The 18,469-nt window shown below is 50.8% G+C and overlaps 1 protein-coding gene across 1 annotated transcript; it reads right to left on the bottom strand.

The window, feature by feature from the left end:
• Nucleotides 1-792: 792 nt before the first annotated feature.
• On the bottom strand, nt 793-14,637 carry Cln6 (CLN6 transmembrane ER protein). The gene is made up of 7 exons (XM_021207076.1): nt 14,484-14,637; nt 8,311-8,425; nt 6,730-6,828; nt 5,692-5,880; nt 5,163-5,218; nt 3,651-3,773; nt 793-2,146 (listed from the first exon to the last, which is right to left on the bottom strand). Exons 1-7 carry the CDS (start codon nt 14,555-14,557, stop codon nt 1,882-1,884), a joined length of 921 nt encoding a protein of 306 aa, XP_021062735.1. The 5' UTR covers nt 14,558-14,637; the 3' UTR covers nt 793-1,881.
• Nucleotides 14,638-18,469: the final 3,832 nt, after the last annotated feature.

Raw genomic sequence — 18,469 nt, 5'->3', positions numbered from 1 at the left:
TGCATGCCTTTAATACCAGCACTCGGGAGGCAGAGACAGGCGGATTTCTGAGTTCAAGGCCAGCCTGGTCTACAAAGTGAGTTCCAGGACAGCCAGGGCTACACAGAGAAACCCTGTCTCGAAAAACCACACACACAAAAAAAACAGAACAGAGTCAGCCTGGACTGCAGGGACACTAAGTTCCTGGCCCCAGCCCTGTCTCCCTAAATCCTGCTCTCACCCCAAAGCCACGTTCTTCCCTTTGCCGCTTTCTTATGGAACTGTGTTCCTAGATAAGTCTTCAGGCTCCACAAACTAGGTCTGTCCCTACTTAGGAGATAGCTGTGTAGACCTTCTGATGCTAGTTCTGAAATGGTGGTGTCCTGGAAGTAGGCAGGGCATGTGCTGGGTGGCTGAGGGGACAGACATGGTGGGAGCCTTGCTCCCCACTGTGCCTTCTGGCAATGTTACCCACATCCTTGTCTAGGAAGGTGTGGCCAGCCTACTTGCTGAAAGCTCTGGGCCACTTCCCATGAATATCCTCTAGCTTCTCATTGTCTCCCAGCACTGGGACAACTTGTGGGACACGCTCAGCGACGGGCCTAGAGGTTCTCCATTTCTCGTCACTGGCATAGGACCTCCAAGGAACACAGTATTGAGTCGGGGTGGGGTGGGGGTGGGGCAGAAGTCCCTCGGGTCTGCCCTAAAAGAATGCCTCACACCCTAGGACCCCAGACCAACAAGTCTCTCCCTCAGTCCAGAATGCCCACCACACTCCCAAAGCTAGAAACAGCCACCGCCCAGGCTGGGCTTCAAAACAGCCTTTATTCAAGCCTCTCACCCCATCCCCACCCCCCACCCCAGCATGGGCTAGCCCACAGAAAGACCACAAGGGGACACTGAGGCACAGTCCCTGAGAGCAGCAGAAAAGAGGCAGGGCCATGCATGGAGCGTCCCTAAGACTCACAGCACAGGTCAGTCAGTGCTGGCTGCCAAATGAGGTGTGGCGCCTTGTGCCAAGGAGACCTATATCTGAGGTCTGGGAGGAGGTGGGCTGAGGAGAGGCAGGAGCCACCATGCTGGGAACGAAGGCACCAGGCAGGTGGCGAGAGATTCAGGCTGAGATGTGCTGTCTCAGACCCTTCCAACGGCTCTCGGGGAATCTATAAAACAAGGGCTTGAGAACTCTGCCCTCCACGTAGCTCAGGACCCAGGCCAGCTTCAAGAACTTAGCTGAGTGACTGGGAGTGGGGCCTCTGGCTCCCTGGAGCCTAGGTTCTCAACAGCATATGAATGGGGTATGAAGTTGGACAAGAGGCTGGGAGAAACACATCCCTAGGCTGAGGGTGGGGGCGGGGGCACAGTAAAAGAACCACTCTTCCTTGCTGCTGCCACCCCAAGGGAATCAGTAACCAGTCCGCAAAGCCACATAAACTATGGAGCCCTCCAGAGCAAATGAAGCCCAGAGATGGAATTGCTCTGTTTAAAGCACAAAAGAAGTTGTGACCCAGAAACCTAGGGCCCAGGGACAGGTAGCAGAGTCTCCTGCTTCTGCCCTGTGCAGCCCTCATCTGCATGTCACCAGATGTCATCTCCATAAGGCCATCCCAGTCCTGAGAGAGAGGGGTGTTATTCAGGCACTCTAATAGTAGTGAAATACAGGGAGGGCAGGGGCCAGGATCTTGGCCTTCATATACTTCCCCAAACTAAATTCCATCTTAAGTCCAAGGGGGGAGGGGGAGGAAAGAAAAAAAACAAACCCAGAACCTGACCAGAACAGTTGAGTCTCTCAACAACACACTCTGCCCATCCCTGCCCCCAGTGCATAGTTCACATTACCACGGTGCATGTATGTACACATGTACAAACACCATGGCCTCGTGCCCCCAGTAAGCCTCACTGTTAACTGCTAATGTGGAGCGTGTAGAAGGCCCAGGGCTCAGGAACATAGATGACACCAGGGTACTTCTTTCTGAGTACAGGGTCATTCCACAGCCAAGCCACCCACAGAGCCACCAGTGAGAGGGTGAGTGCGAAGGAATACAAGAGGAAGAGGCCATTGCTGTCCAGGAAGAGGCTCCTGCGCTTCTGGTGCAAGACTAGAGCCAGCATGGCGAAGAAGGTGAAGATGAAGAGGATGAAGATCTGGCCTTCGGTGACCAGGTACCTGGAGGAAGAGAACAGGGGTGGAGGTGAAGTGGGTGCCATGGCAACACCATCCCTAGCATCCTCCTGGACCAAGTCCTAGGCTGCCCTCCCAGTCAATGGGAACATCTCACCTAGTGAGTGGACTGAGTATGCCCAGGGGCGTCATACTGCTTTGACTTTAAGTGGTTTAATCATACTCTGCTGGTCAGCTAGGTGAGAGGGTGCAAGACTTTAATCCCAACACTGGAGACTTCGAGGACAGCCTGACCTACAGAGTGAGTTCCAGGATAGCCAGACCTATACACAGTGCTGCAAACATGTTTCATAACAATAATAAAGATAATAATAATACTCAGCTGGGTATGGTGGCTCATGGGTTTACACTGTGCCCAGGGTGCAGAGGCAGACAGGTAGGTCTCTGGCTGCTGCTACACAGCAAATTCCAAGGCTATGTACTGAGAGTCACAGGATATCTGGGCTTTGGTTTCTGGCTTCTCTTTTTCTTTTCTTTTTTTTTTTAAAGATTTATTTATTTATTTTATATATGTTTATATATGTGTATAATATAAATATATATATATATATATATATATATATATATATATATATATATATTTTATATATGTGAATTCACTGTCACTGTCTTCAGATACACCAGAAGAGGGCATCAGATCCCATTACAGATAGCTGTGAGCCACCATGTGGTTGCTGGGATTTGAACTCAGGACCTCTGGAAGAGCAGTCAGTGCTCTTAACTGCTGAGCCATCTCTCTGGCTTTTCTTACCACATTAGGACACTTCCACATGATAAAAACTGGCTCTGGAGGAGCACGAGAATGCACTCTTGGCAGAGAACACTGTGCAACACATGGTCTCAGTTCTCATACTCCCTGGGGCCTCATCTCCTGCCAGCTTGGTTTCTGGAGACAACTGAGTTTGGGGATTCCATCCCAATCCATGGAGACTATTGTCATTACTGTCCCCTTGAAGACTGGACCACTGTCATCTCCTGGAGTTGTTGCAACCCGCATACAGAGCACTCAGAGGCACTTGGTGGATTCTACAAGCTTTCCTACCTGTCTGCCTCTAGGGCACCCCAATGCCGGCCTGTTCACTTAAGGAACTCCAGCTTTACAACCGAGGCCTGGGACCTTGGGGACATCATGCAACAACTTTGAATGACAACTTCAGACTGTTTTCTCCCTTATGAGGGTAACAACATAAACATCCTCTCAAGGTGTCTAGCAAGGGCTGTGTGTCTGTCTGTCTGTCTGTCTCTTTTTGTTTTTGTTTTTGTTTTTTGTTTTTTTTTGAGACAGGGTTTCTCTGTGTAGCCCTGGTTGTCCTGGAACTCACTCTGTAGACCAGGCTGGCCTTGAACTCAGAAATCTGCCTGCCTCTGCCTCCCAAGTGCTGGGGTGAAAGGCGTGCGCCACCACTGCCTGGCTATGTGTGGGTTTTTACTTGGTGGCTCAGTCAGTGCCTGTGCCCTTTGTCCTCCCCATGTGCCAATGTCCACTCACCAGTAGTACAGACCACTGGGCACCACCAGGAGCAGGGCAGGTCCTGGCATGTGGCTCTCAGCCTTGCAGGTGGTGAAACAGCCACTGAAGTACATGAAGAGGATGAGGAAAAAGGGGATGTACCTGTGACAGAGAGGCAACAGCTTCACAGGCCTGGCCGGGGCCATGCCCGCCACCTTCCCACTGGTCCTAGTATGTCACCGTGTTGGCATGTCATGCACAATGCTCTACCTCCAGCCTTTTCTACCCTGAGAGTCAAGGTGGGAGGAACAGAAACTAAAAGGTAACTCTCATGCAAAGGCTCCAGTGTTAAAACTAAGGTGAAGGAGTGGGCGCCTTGGTAACCACCTCCTGCCTGGCTTCCCTCTCTGGACGTGGTGCCTGCCCTGCCCTTCGTTCCACATGGAGATGAGGGGATGAGGGGCTCTGTGTCCCACCCACGTCCCTCAAATACCAGCAAGTCCAGTGGCACACTAGCCTGGAAACTGGCTGCCCAGCAGGGCTGAGGCCTGAGAGAACACAGTGCTGGGGGACCAAGGAGAACTGTGAAGGCCCTCACTCATCCTCAGCCCACTCTCTACCTCATCCAAGAGTATGGCTTCCCCCCGCCACAGGGGGGCGCCCTTTCTCCTTCCAACACACACACACAGGCACACTTGCTCATAACTCCTGCTCACATGCAACCCTTTTCTGTCATGTGACACCCCGACCCTCAGTACTCAGTCCACTCCCCTAACCTCTCCTGAGTTCCCAGCTCATTCCTCCTCTCCCCACTTCCAAAGGAAGACTCATCTGTCAAGGTCAGGGAGAGCTGGCAAGAGAGGCCCTTCTGAACCAAGACACTACAGACAGACCCACAGACACCAGTGCTGGGCACGTGACGAGGGAAGCACCTCACAGTGCTAGCCCGGCACCTCCTAGCTAACCACTGCTCTCGCCTCTTTCCTCTGGCTTTAGTTCATCTTGTGTAGGATGAAGGGAGGAGGAGGAAACCCTTTACTTGAGCCCTGAGTCTCTGACTCTGACCTCATGCCTGAGATTTTCCTGAGAGCGGCAGTAGTGGCGATGGTAGAAAGATTTCCCTGGGAGAACGTTCTAAGATGGGGAATACAATCTGTACCACCCAGACCTGGCCCTGCTGGCTCTTCTCAGCTTTCCACACCCACAACTGTCTCCATCAGATCCACAACTCTCTGTGTGTTTTTTTATCAGGGCTAGGCTCCACCCTCCCCAACCCCAGGCTCATGAGGACAAGCATCTGCTTGCTGCCCTCTAGTGGCCGCTGTGGGAACTTCAAGTAAGAAGGAGGCACTAGAGGTCTCTAGAGGAAAGTATCTGGGTCTTCCCAGCATGCTGACCAGGGGTCCCACTCATAACATCTTCACTGAGCAGAGAATGCCATCCCAGATGCTCCAGTCAATAGCTGGAGGCCTGGGATCCAGGGAGCCTTGTCCAGTATTTCTTGGTGCCTGGACCCTGGATGGAACCTAGAGCAGTCAGCCCGTCACTCACCACATGCAGTGGCCCAGGTACTCGTCATAGTAGTACAACAGCTCAAAGGAGTCAATCTGAGAAGGCACAGGGGTGGCAGAGTGAGGGGGGCTGGGACCCACCCATCCTGCCCCTCTCTACCCACCCCCCCCACCATTCTCATTCCCTCCCTAGGGTACCAGAGGGGCCATGTGGAGCCAGTTACTGTGCCACATTTTTGTTTTGTTTTGTTTTGTTTTGAGACAAGGTCTTGCTATATAAACCAGGTCAGTCTTGAACTTGTAGCAACCCCCTTCTCTTTGTCTCCTGAGTCCTGGGGTTATAAATGTGCATCCCACAGCCAATCAGACACCGTGTCCCTTTGCAATTAGCAGCATACTAGTTTGGGTGGCGGTAGACAACAGTGCCTTCCCTCACTTAGGCGCATGCTTGTAATTCTAGCACACCAGGCGGCAGACAGGGGGATCAGGAGTTCGAGGTCATCCTTGCCGACTTAAACAATTTGTGGTCAGCCCCAGCGTCATGATGACTGGCAGGGAGGCAGCCTCACCAGAGTCTCCGGCTTGAGGTTCTTGATGATAGGGTTCTCTCTGACGGACAGGTGGTGCTGGTACCCACTGAAGAGCAGGCGATGGTTGACTGAGTCTCCCACCAGGTGGATGCTGGCTCCCATGATGAAAGTGATGATACTGACATAGACTATAGACCGCGGCAGCGTTCGGGGGGACCGCTCGATAAGCTGAGGTGAAGAATGAGGGCCATGGCATGCATGCCCCTGCCTCAATTACGATGTGATAACCTCTGCCTCCCTTCCCTCAGAAAAACGGGATAGAAAGTCCCTCTGGAACACGTGGGTTCCTTAGTGGGGCAGCCCAGGTCCTGATCACGGTGGGGTGTAAACCCAGCAGGGTTTGCCAAACACAAACCCGGGAACATGGGGTGGAAGAGTTAGGTGTCCTGACAAGGCCTGGTCCTTCCACTACCTCAGTGTGTCCTGTGTGCGCCTTAGGTGGGCTAGCATGATACACTGATCTGAGTTTTGAGTAGCAGGCCCTAGCAAACAGAAAATGTCAGGGTGTATGAAATGAGCGTGGAAGTTCTAAAAACCACAGAAACTGAATCTTGAGGCTGTGCCTCTCCTACTGTTAGAGATTTGAAATGTCTTCCATTTTTAATTTTTTGTAAAGATTTACTTATTTTATGTATATGAGTACACTGTAGCTGTCTTCAGACACTCCAGAAGAGGGCATCAGATCTCATTACAGATGGTTGTGAGCCACCATGTGGTTGCTGGGAATTGAACTCAGGACCTCTGGAAGGGCAGTCAGCACTCTTAACAGATGAGCCATCTTTCCAGCTCTCATTTTTTTAATTTTTAAAGAAACATTTACCTATTTCTTGTGTGTATGTATGTGGGTACACATGTAAAGGTCAAAGGGCAGTCTGTGGGCATTGTTTCTCGTTTATGTCATGTGGGGAGGAAAGTCAGGCTGTCAGGCTTGGCAGCAAGCCCCTGACCCATTGAACCTAACTCATGACACGTGCATGTGTGAGGGAGAGGAAGAGAGGGAGACAGGCCAGTCTGTACCTTTAGCAGCAGGAAGGGTGTGATGATGTTGTAGGTCATGTGGAAGTAGTCCCCGACACTTGGCTTGTTGAGAGGAAACCACTGGATCGGGAATACCAGCTGGGGAAGAGAGCATCACTCACAGGAAGGCCTGCAGGCCACTGGACACCAGCCCCTCACAGACACTGAGCGCTTCGCTTCCTGTGTTCTCTTGGAACCCCAGGCCTAAAGGACTCCCAGAGAGAAACTGAGTCCCCCAGTCAATAAGTGGACTGTCCCAGTCATATACGATACACAGATATCCAGGCCTCCTACGTGATAGCACTCCCCCACCCCCAGTTTTTATTTTTAAAATTTTTATTTTTATTTTTTTATTTTTTTGGTTTTTTTCAAGACAGGGTTTCTTTGTGTAGCCCTGGCTGTCCTGGAACTCACTCTGTAGACCAGGCTGGCCTCGAACTCAGAAATCTGCCTGCCTCTGCCTCCCAAGTGCTGGGATTAATGGCGTGCGCCACCACACCCAGCTATTTTTTAAACTTTTATGTTTTATTTAATCTTTCATCTAAGAACAAAACACATTTACAATCTAAAATCCTTCCTAATTTGAAAACCTTTCTTTTTCCTTTGGTCTTTTTTTAAACCAAAACTACACTATATCATAGTCCTATCTGTTTTATTCCACTGACTGCCGGGAGCGTCAAATGCCTGCTGAACCTTCTGCTGTCCAGGTCCGTGTGGGTCTTTTGCTCCGTGGTTAGGTTTATTTCAAGGCATTTTCTGTTTTGTTTTCCAGGCTATTGTGAACGGGACTGCCTTTCTGATTTCTTTCTCAGTCTGTACCTGTCTGGTATAGAGGAAGGTTACTGATTTGGGTATGTTAATTTTGTAACCTGCCCCTTTGCTGGAAGTGCCTAGCAGCTAGGTTTGTTTTGTCTTAAGACAGGGCCTCTCTGAAGACCATGTAACTCAGACAGGCCACCAAAGTACATGTTTAGTGTGGAAGGTTAAGCGTCAGTAACAGAAACAGCCATTTGCATATATTGCTATAAAGATATATCCTAATGTAGAGCAATCAAGGTGCAGAATATAGGGTATAAAACAAATTTTCCTTTGGTTGGGGAAAAAAAAAAGACATTTCTATATATGTTTACATAACCAGAGAAAGGAATGGAAGGGTATGCCCCAGCCCCTCAGAGGCGGGACAGGGATGGGACCAAGAAGGTCTAACACTTCCTTATTTTGGGACTTCTACTCTCACTACTTGCTAGTGACTTTATTTTAATTATTACAAATTTGGTCAGTTATAATATGCAAAACCAGCTAACGGGCTTCCCCTCCAGAGGACAATTAGGGAGGACAGATACACTCTGTTCCCGTCCCCAAACCTTCTGTCTGGCTCAGTGATTTGGTTAAACCTGGTCTGACTACTTCAAGGTGAGCTACAAGATAAACAGGATGACAACTGGGCCCCACCCAGGCCCTCTCACTCACTTGGCTGGCCAGTCACACAGCTACAGAATATAAAAGCTTCTGAATTTGCTACAGAAGTGATGTCCAGGGGGCTGCTCAGTGGGACTCAGCGGGACCCAGCCTCACACTTACCATGGCAATGGGGCGGCCAAAGTCCAGAACCCAGTTCTGCAGTGTGAAGTAGAACCAGAGGTCAAAGTGGAAGGGGGCAGTGCGGTCTTTGTCCTCGGCCTTCACAGAGCCATGCCTGGTGAAGAATGAGAGACAGGGTCAGCCGGCTCTCCTCCTGCTTTGCCATCAGCCTTAGGGAAAGACAGAGGTCTAGGCACTTGAAGACAGAACATGCATGCTATCTAGATGGGAACTGGGTGTTGCCAAGAGGACAGTGGTGGGTTTCAGTTGACCCAAGTCCCCTGTGACTCAGGAAGAAGCTGGCCCAGGGTGAAGTCACTGTCAAGCCTCCATTACAGAACGATGGCGGGAACAAAGCAAGACATGAAAGACGAATAGGGTGGTCTGGAGAGATGGCTCAGCGGTTAAGAGCACTGATGGCTCTTTCAGAGGTCCTGAGTTCAATTCCCAGCAACAAGATGGTAGCTCACAAACATCTGGAATGGGATCTGATGCCCTCTTCTGGTGTGTCTGAAGACAGCTACAGTGTACTCACATATATAAAATAAATGAATAGTCTTTAAAAAAAAAAAGAAATGAGTGGCATCAAGTATGATGGCAGACCCCAGCATGAAGTACCCACTAGCCTCCAGGCACCATGAGCAGGTGTCTGATTGCATGAGCGCTTTCCTGTAGTTACATGCACATGGATGCCTGGTGTTACACGTGGTTGTGAGCTGCCTGACATGGGTGCTAGGAACTGAACCCTGGTCCTCTGCGGTACTCAGCAGTACACACGTAAAACCACTAAGCCACCTCTCCAGTCCTGAGTTGATGGATGTGTGTGTGTGTGTGTGTGTATGCGCATGCTCGCACAGAGTGCATGTGTGATGCTGGGAACAGAACCCGGGGCCTTGACATGTTAAGCCTGTATCCCGCCGTGGAGCTACACCCCATCTCCTCACGCCAGCCATTCCTTTAACCATACAGGAACTCCTGAGAGTTGACCGTTACCCTAGTTTTATAAGTGGAGGGAAAGCATCCAGTAGAGTAAGTGTCTGGCCTAAGTGAATAGGCTTCTAATCTCCATCCCAGTGTGTCCACGGTGACCGGTCCATGGGGACAGTCACAGAACAGTGGGGACTGCGCTGGGACCACAGCCTTCCTCCACCTCCTCCTCAACTGTTCAGAGGTTCTGGGGGAGGCTGGAATGTTACCGGTGCGTATCAGAGCCTGGGAAAGAGGCCAGCAAGGACACCATGGTGTAAGAAACACGGGGTGAAGAGAGTACCCAGCCTGTCCCCCTCTCAAAGCACTTGGTCCCCTGCTAGTCACAGATGCCTTGAAGTTCACAGGCATCCCCCCTTCCTATGGGAAGGCTTCTCTGAGAAAGCTTTTCCAAACCACGCCAGCCCTACAGGGACAGGCATTCTTCAGTAACTCAAACCTGTTACAGCAGCATGAAACCTGTGTTGTGCTCTTCCAGCTAGGCCCTCAGGAGGGCGGCCTTAAAAAAAATGTAAACGGGTATATGAGTGTATGAGCATGCACGCATATGGAGGCTGACAGACTTTGTTCAAGGCTGCTCTCTTTTTCAAACTCAGATCTTCAGGCTTAGTGGGTACCTTAACCCACAGAGTCATATGGGCAAGCCCAAAGGAGAAATCATTAAGGTTCCCCCAACTCTCCAACCTCCCTCATTTATCTCTCTTACAGCAAGCTTACTATCCAGAAACAAAACACTAATAGTTCCTAAGATGACAGGGACAGTCTTACTATTCTGTGTGCATGGCCAGGAGAGGCATGGGTGACGCAGATCCCTGACCTCCAGAGATAGCTCTGTCCCTGGCTTGGGCTGACTTAAAACCATCACTGGGGCCAGTTCCGTATCCCTCCCCTATGGGCACGTGGTCCTCTGTAGGTGTTGTTGTGATTGTCCTATATTTGCTGAACTCAGCTAATTAGCTCCCCCTAGTCCCAAAGATAAATAGATGGACCAAGCCACCCAGGAAGAGGGAGGCAGGCCTCTGGGGAATCCGTGGTCCTGCATAAGGCAAAGCAGGTAGAGTAGGCTTTCTGCAATCGGCATAGCCTCCTGTCCCCGCACCACACACCGAGCACCAACTGTACAAGACGTTACAACCTTTACCCGCAGCATCTCAGTCAACCCCAGGCAGTGGCATCAGAGGCAGGGCTGTTCCCTACTGCTTTTAGACAAAGATGCTGAGGCTGAGGTCAGAGTCCAGCCACTGTCGCCTGCTGCGTTGTAAGGAGCTGCTATGACTACTTTTATTACCTCTTTCCCAACTCTTGCTTCTTTCCCCAGAGGTAGTGTCAGACACGGGGAGGGCTTGGCAAATTGGGGAAAGAGCGCCTTCTGGTGCTGGCTCTCTAGGATGCAAGCCCCAAGGTTGCCTGTGGTGAAAGTTCCACCCTCCAAAGACAGCCAAGAGAAAGAGAAGTGGCCTCAAAGAAGAGGGGTGTGTTGTCTCTGTGTGTGTGTGTGTGTGTGTACACACACGCATGTGTGTCACGTGGCAGGCTGCCTCAGGGCCTTTATACTGGCACCTTTTGCTGGGGTTGGGGAATGGAGTGGGCAGTGCTGAGTTCACCCTAACTGCCACGGAAATGCAGAAGTTCCTGGATAGCACAGAACTCAAGCCTGGGTCTCTGTGCTCTAACAGCTTACTGTTCTGATCACTATAATAAGCCGGCTGGCGTTTGAGTTCAATCTAGAAAAGGATCAGTGTAGCCAGGAACAATATGCGGAACCTACAAAAAGGAAGGGTGCTTTAAGGAGGGACTGGCACTTTGAACCAGAAGAGCTGCATGTGAGCTGCAGGAAAAGGCCTGGGGGAGAAAGCACTGCAGCAATCCCAGGCCTATCAGAGACTAAACAGTAGAGCTGGCCAGGCCTAAGACAGGGCAGATATTCAGGTTAACAATGCAGACTGCTCAGAGTGTGGTGACAGCGCCCCAGAAGAGTCCCTGTTGGTCCTTTCCTCTTTATGACTTTCAGAGCAGGCCTGAAACAGGCCGTAAGTGGTGAAGAGTGTGCAGGGGTAGGAGGGTGTCCTGTGTTTCATTCTGAAGCCCTCAACTCAGACAGAGCTGGGATGTCTGGTATAAAGAATTAAGGGACCGGGCAGTGGTGGCACATGCCTTTAATCCAGCACTTGGGAGGCAGAGCCAGTTGGATTTCTGAGTTCAAGGCCAGCCTGGTCTACAGAGTGAGTTGCAGGACGGCCAGGGCTACACAGAGAAACCCTGTCTTGAAAAACAAACAAACAGGGCTGGTGAGATGGCTCAGTGGGTAAGAGCACCCGACTGCTCTTCCGAAGGTCCGGAGTTCAAATCCCAGCAACCACATGGTGGCTCATAACCATCCGTAACAAGATCTGACACCCTCTTCTGGAGTGTCTGAAGACAGCTACAGTGTACTTACATATAATAAATAAATAAATCCTTAAAAAAAAAAAAAAAAAAAAAAAGAAAAGCAAGTGCAGATAAATGGGGAGAACACTTTAAAAAAAAAAGAAAGAAAAACAAACAAACAAACAAACAAACAAAAAGAATTAAGGAGCCAGGAGGAGGTGTGTACCCCTAATCCCTGCACTCAGGAGGCAGAGGCAGGGGATCTCTGAGTTCTTAGCCAGCCTGGTTTATAGGTTGAGTTCTAGGACAGCCTAGACTACACTGAGAAACCCTGTCTTGAAAAAGAAAAAGAAAAAAAAAAAAAAAAGAAATAAAGGGGTTTTGAAAGCACACATGAGGAAATGGGGGCACTTGGTGCATACCTCTAGAAATCACTGGTTCACACTAGAGTTTCCTTAATTTCTCCCTCTATCCCAGGAAGCACTTCAGTAAACGGGAACCCCTAACATTACTGTGGCCTAGCTTAGGCCTAGCAGGTAGGGAAAAGTGGTAGCAACAGGATGAGGGGAAGAGCCGAGCTCGGGACTCCAGACTCACACACATGGATGTTCAGAATCCCGCTCCGCACTGCAGGGCTTTCCCTGGCACGCTGGCTTTTCCTCAGCCTAATGAAAGCTTTCCTTTACAGCAATACAGACAAAAGACAGGCAAACATCTGAACCCGTTTCCTTCTGGGGGGCTTTGACAGTGATGGCAGATCACACAGGGGAAAGGTACCTCCCCTCAACACCGGAAGATGAGGAACCTCAAGCAGTCCCAAGTTCCTGACTCCAAACTTCCCAGGCTGAGCCCCATCAGGAGCGACAGACTGAACCGAGGATAGTGGTGAAAGCCAATGCCGGCCCGGGTAACCTGAGGCAAGCCCGGCCTTCGCTCCTGCTCGCCTCCTCGGCTTCCCAAGTGTACCACACGGGGAAACTGACACCTGGACAGCTGGGAAGCCAGGACCAGGCGGCAGCATCTGCAAGCCTAGGGGGAGCAGAAAGGCAAAGGGCTTGTCTAGAGCCTGTGGACGGGGAGTAGGGAGAAGGGCTCCAGCTCCTTATAACCACTGAGATGCCCGACATAATGAGACCAGGACATTTCAACAAAAATGAAGACATGCAGACAAATAACAAGGAAAAAGAGAAAAGCTCCCAGAGACGGCTGTGGTGGCGCTTTGGAAGGCAGAGTCTGGTGGATCTCTTAGTCTGAGGCCAGCCTGGTCTACAGATGGAGTTCCAGGACAGCCAGGACTATGTAATAGAGTCCCTGTCTGAACAGAAAAGCAAAGACAGCGTAAATAACGTAAACCCTGTAGCATCAATGCACAGATCACAAGTAGAACAACCGTGACAGCCACAAATATGGAAGAGGATTTTGACGCCCTTAGTGCCACGGGCAGCTTGTGGAATGCCTGCTGAACTTGTGGAAGGTTTTTGGGTGTTATACAGCCTGAGCCTCAGTCTGGACAGACGCCTTACCACACACTGAACCTACTTCCTTATCAGTCAGAGACAGTGATGTAATACTTAGAGTATTGGGACCCTCAAGTGACAAGAAGCTGCTCAATAATGTGCCTAAGGGCAAATCTGCCCTGATAGCGTGTATATACAAACTAAGATGGCTACCGTGTTACTACGCCACGGAGAGCTCATAGGATGACCCCCAGGTAGAAATGTTACCAGAGGCAGCACAGCACATGCTCAGAGAATCGCTCCCCAGACGGAAGTATGAAAAGGCTGTCTTCAGCCTAGTCTCCCAGAACTTTCCCCCACCATCCCAAATCACACCAGGGACCTCCTAAAATGCACCTGGTGCACACAAGGGCTCAAATCTCTCCACGGCTCTTTGGTACCTGTGGCATATGGAGTATACATCTTTACCAGGTCACTCGGCCTGCTCCAAGTGAACAGCCTCCTCACCCAGAGTAGGTTCCTCCTCCAACTTCAGACTCCAGGGCCTTCTGGGCCTACGCTGGGGCATTTGGGGCACTTTGAAGTTGGTCCAACCCCTGTCATTCATTTTCTCTTACATTTGTGACATGTCCAACACCAGTATGTACACGCCTTGTCTTTCCTCACGTTCTTCCATGTCCAGTTTCTGTGGGCTGGGGATTGAACCCACGACTTCCTGCATGCTATGCAGTCACTACCGACTAACTACATCCCCCTAGGAACCTGCCTCTGCCTCCTGTGAAAAGCACAGCCACCATGCCCAGCCTAATATCCGTTAAGTGTCTGTCCTCTGCAGAGTCTTGTACTGCTCAACTCCTCCAGAAAGCCCTCCAGGATTAGCTGTCACCTGCTTTAACTCCGACTTTCCTATTTGCCAGCTGGCACAACCCTAGGCACATGACAGGTGCTTAATCAATACGTGTGACAGGCGGGGAATGCAGACTGTGAAGCGGATGGAGGCAGACTGGAGGAAAAGATGAAAGGATGGATTTTGTGCCTCTGGCTCTGCCCCGTCGAGCCAGATAAACCCCAAACATCTCCCCTCTGAGAGAAGGGTCCTCTAATTCAGGATGGGAGCGTGCCACTTCCCGCTGTCCCCGGTAAACGGCCCACTTTCCCTGGGCCCTGAGCCACCGGATTCAGAGCAGAGTCAGTCTTGCCCAGAGCAGGAGGTTCCTGAAAACTTGGAAGGGAACACAGGGACTCAGCCGAGCTGGCCGGGGTGGCCCCCGAGTAGCCTATCCCTGCGGTTCCCCTAACCCTGGCGAGGTCTCTCAAACTCTGGGGCCCCTCGCGGCCTCCCTGTCCCCGCTCCGCTCGCACCTGGCCTGCACGAACGCGACACCGGGACCGCCCGCCGCTCCGGGGAGCTGCCGCCTCCGCGCCGCCGCCTCCATGGCCGCCACGCTCGGCCTCGCCTTCCGGGAGGAGAGAAGGCTGCGCGGGCCGCGCGGAGCCTCGGCGCCCAACGCGGGGAAGGCTGGGCGGGAGGAGAGAGCGCGGCCCCGGGGCGGGAGCGAGGGAAGCGAGCGCGGGGCCCCGGGGCGGGCGGGAGGGGAGGGGAGGAGCTGGAGGAAAGAGCAGGGGGAGACCTGGTGAAGGGAGGAGGATGGGGAGGGGCTTAGGGCAGGCCGGGAGAGGAGCAGGGGGAGGACGGCGTGTGGGGAGGAGGAATGGGGGAGGGGAAGTGGAGGGAGAAAGCTGGAGGGCGAGTTCCGCTTGAGAAGGAGGGGCCTAACTTATGTCCCAAAGGTCTTGGGTCTTAGCTGGATCTGCACTCTGGTGGGGACGCCTGGCGCCTGGGTAGTTGTTTGTTTTTGTTTTTCCTGGGTTCTCTGCATTTCTGCAGGAAAAATGCCTTGCCTAGCCGGGCTTAAAGGTACTGGACAGACGGAGGTGAACCGGGGACCCAGAATGACCAAGCTGTGAGGTCATCAGAAGACCTGGGGTCTTTGAGCCCTCCTTCCTCGGATTAAAGACTGCTGGATAAACTATCCACTGTGCTTTGATGTGTGAAGAGTATAGTGAATTCCCTCCTAGTTGGAGAGTCCTGGCATTGGGGAAAGACACACACCCCTTCCTCATTCGATTGTGTTAAGAACCTCATAAGTTCTGGGCAGGAACCTATGAGCCCCGTTCAGAAGTGCTCCTGTTTGTAGCTACTGATAGTGATGGAGGAAGTTTCTGAGGGTTGTGTAGCCATAGAGGCAGTAAGGCCAAACAGGCGACACAGGAAGGTTACCTGACAAAGAAATATGAACTGGAGGCAGGAAAGAGCTCCAAGCAGAGGGAGCAGCCAGAATTCCCCACACACCCACCCCTCCTCTTCCCACATCCCTGTGCAGAGATTAGCTGGTATGGAGGAATGGAAAGTTATGTGAGAACTGCTCAAGGAAGTGAGTGACAGGCTAAGATGGGGGAGAGAGGGGTTTAGACTAGAGCCCCTCCCCATCCCTGAGAACCCCAGGAAGCAGCTCAGGACCAGCCCTGGCAGGAGACTGGCATATGTGTGCATTTCAGGCACAGCTCATCCCCAGGTGGGTGAGAAGAGGTAGAACCAGAGATGGGAGGAGGTGCAACCTGTTGAGTACCAAGTTCTTTTTTTTTTTTTTTTTTTTTTTTTTTGGTTTTTCAAAACAGGGTTTCTCTGTACAGTCCTGGCTGTCCTGGAACTCACTCTGTAGACCAGGCTGGCCTCGAACTCAGAAATCTGCCTGCCTCTGCCTCCCGAGTGCTGGGATTAAAGGCGTGCGCCACCACGCCCGGCCGAGTACCAAGTTCTAATGAGGGTCCTGGACTGTATCAGTAAAGCGGGGTGGGATGGGACATGCGCAGTGGTATGGGAGCTATCTTCTTTGGATGCATGGTTGTAAGGGGAGAGGAGTTTAGACATGACCAGGCTCTGCATCCAAGTGGGTGGAGCAAGTACAGGTAAATGAGACTTCATCTTTGGACACACGAAGCTCCGGTTGGCTCAGGATGCTGTTGGACCCATGGGTGTGAAGCTCAGACGACATGTCCGTCGGTAGGAGCCTGGCAGATTGACTGAGCCGCAGGAACGCAGGTGGCACCCAGAACCCAAGGAGACAATGTCCCAACGAAAAAAGAGAACAGAAGCCAAACATGAGAAGTATCTGCAAGGCACACTGTCTGGGGACCAGGGTGGCAGAGGTCAGATAAATTGCTCAGCCCCTCCCAGACTCAGTTTACTCATTTGTAACAAAGGGAGAGCTATTTCATCTATAGCTTTGAGAGTACAGTGGACAAAGAAATGCATGAGCCTCTTACAGACTATCTGGCTCTGTTGGGCTGGTTTTGTTGGAGAGTATGTATTTGTTCATGCATTCATACATGTGTGCGTGTGGTATGGTGTGTGTGTGTGTGCACTCGATCTTGGAGATTGTGTACATATACAGGCAGGTGCACGTGGAAGCCAGAGGTCTTCATTGGGTGTCTGCCTCGGTTGTTTCTCTTATTTTGGGCGACAGGGGTCTCAGTGAGCCTGGAACTTATCAATTTGGCTAGACTGGCTGGCCAGCGCGAATCAGGGATCCGCCTGTCTCTGTGGGTTACAATTGTGCTGCATACACCTGGCTTTTCAAGTGAAGACTGGGGTCTAAACTGGGGTCTTCATGCTTGTACAGTACCACTCTACCAACTGAGCTGTGTGCCCACTCCCAGACTGGTTATGTGTATCAGCCTGTTCTGGGGGCCCCTTCTCTGGTACAGGGGCATTGAACTCTGAATTTTTTTTTTTAAATGAAAGTTATTCTTCCTTGCTTTGGTCAGACCTGCATGGACTACTTGACCCTGAGAGGCTGGGTTTGTCTGCCTCAAAAATCATTCTCTTCAGCCCAGAGGCCACAGCAAGAGATTGTTGCTATGATAATTACTGAATGCTATATTTGTTTCAATGCATTTTTTTAAATTTTTCTTTATCTTATTTCCTTCCTTTCTTTTTATTTTCTTTTTTTTAAAAAAATAGCATCTTATGTAAACCAGTATAGCCTCAAACTTACTATATAACTAAGGATGACCTTAAACATTTTTTTAAAAAGATGTGTTTATTTATTATGTATAGTATTCTGTCTACATATATGCCTGCATGCCAGAAGAGGGCGACAGATCTTGTTACAGATAGTTGCTGGGAATTGAACTCTGGACCTCTGGAAGAGCAGTCAGTGCTCTCAACCTCTGAGTCATCTCTCTAGCCCCAACCTTAAACTTTTGATGTCTTTGTCTCGCCCCCCCCCCCCAAGTGCTATTAAACTTTGCCCAGTTTCAGGACTCTGAAGGTAGGCAGCTCTATCCCAGCCCTCTTTCCATGACTTGTTTTCTTTTATCTCTTTTATCTCTTTTATCTTGCCTATGTCATAACCAGAACAGGTGATGTCCTGATTTGGGAACAAACAACTCCAACATCCTGAGCTGAAATAATATGTTCAAGGTCAGCCAGTGACAGCATCCACACCAGGTCCTCGGCTTAATTCCCAGGAATCTGATTTGCAGATTGATGCTGCTGTGGCTGCCCGGCTCTGACCCCAATCTCTCCCCCTCTCTGTGGCTTTGCAATGCTGCTGGGCTGCAAAGGGAGGGGCTGAGGTACCCAGATGTGATCATGAAGTTAATAACCCTTGGGTGGGCTATAGAGGGGGAGCCTGTGACCCATTTAATCCTCCAATTACTTAAATAACAACAAATCTGCCTTCTGCCTGAAGGACCAGCTGCTGCCAAGGGGAGAGGAGTCCGTGCTGCTGGAGCAGGCTTTCCTGGATGAGCACAGCCCCGCCCAGATCTGATGGGAGTCACAGGCCTGCTCTTTCCCATCCTGCTAGCTCCCTTGAAGAACACCATCTCCTTTAGCTCTTAAATGTCATGGAAGTATGCTGTGGAGGGTAAACAAAGTGTCAACTTCTGGGCACAGAGGGGCATCCATTTCAGGACCTTGCTTGTGACTTTATGGGGACATGATTCCTGCACACGGAAAGAGCAAATAGCCTCAATTCTCAGAGTTTCAGTTTCAGTGTCCAACAATCAAATAATTTGTAGAAGAACCCTAAAGGGCTATCAAGGGCGGAGCAGAGTTCAAATTAGGCTTTTCTCCTTTCTCTCTCTCTCTCTCTCTCTCTCTCTCTCTCTCTCTCTCTCTTTCTTTCTTTTTGTTTTGTTTTCCGACACCAGGTTTCTCTGTCTAGCTAGGCTGGCCTGGAACTCACAGAGATCTATTTGCCTGCCTCTACCTCCTAAGTGCTAGGATTAAAGGCAAGCACCGCCTCTGCCCTGCTCAAGTTTTCAAGATTGCACAACTT

This window comes from Mus pahari, chromosome 10 (genome assembly GCF_900095145.1).
Source record: "Mus pahari chromosome 10, PAHARI_EIJ_v1.1, whole genome shotgun sequence".
Classification (NCBI taxonomy): domain Eukaryota; kingdom Metazoa; phylum Chordata; class Mammalia; order Rodentia; family Muridae; genus Mus; species Mus pahari.
The sequence above is the reverse complement of the archived record's forward strand: the minus strand, read 5'-3'. Positions and strand labels throughout refer to the sequence as shown.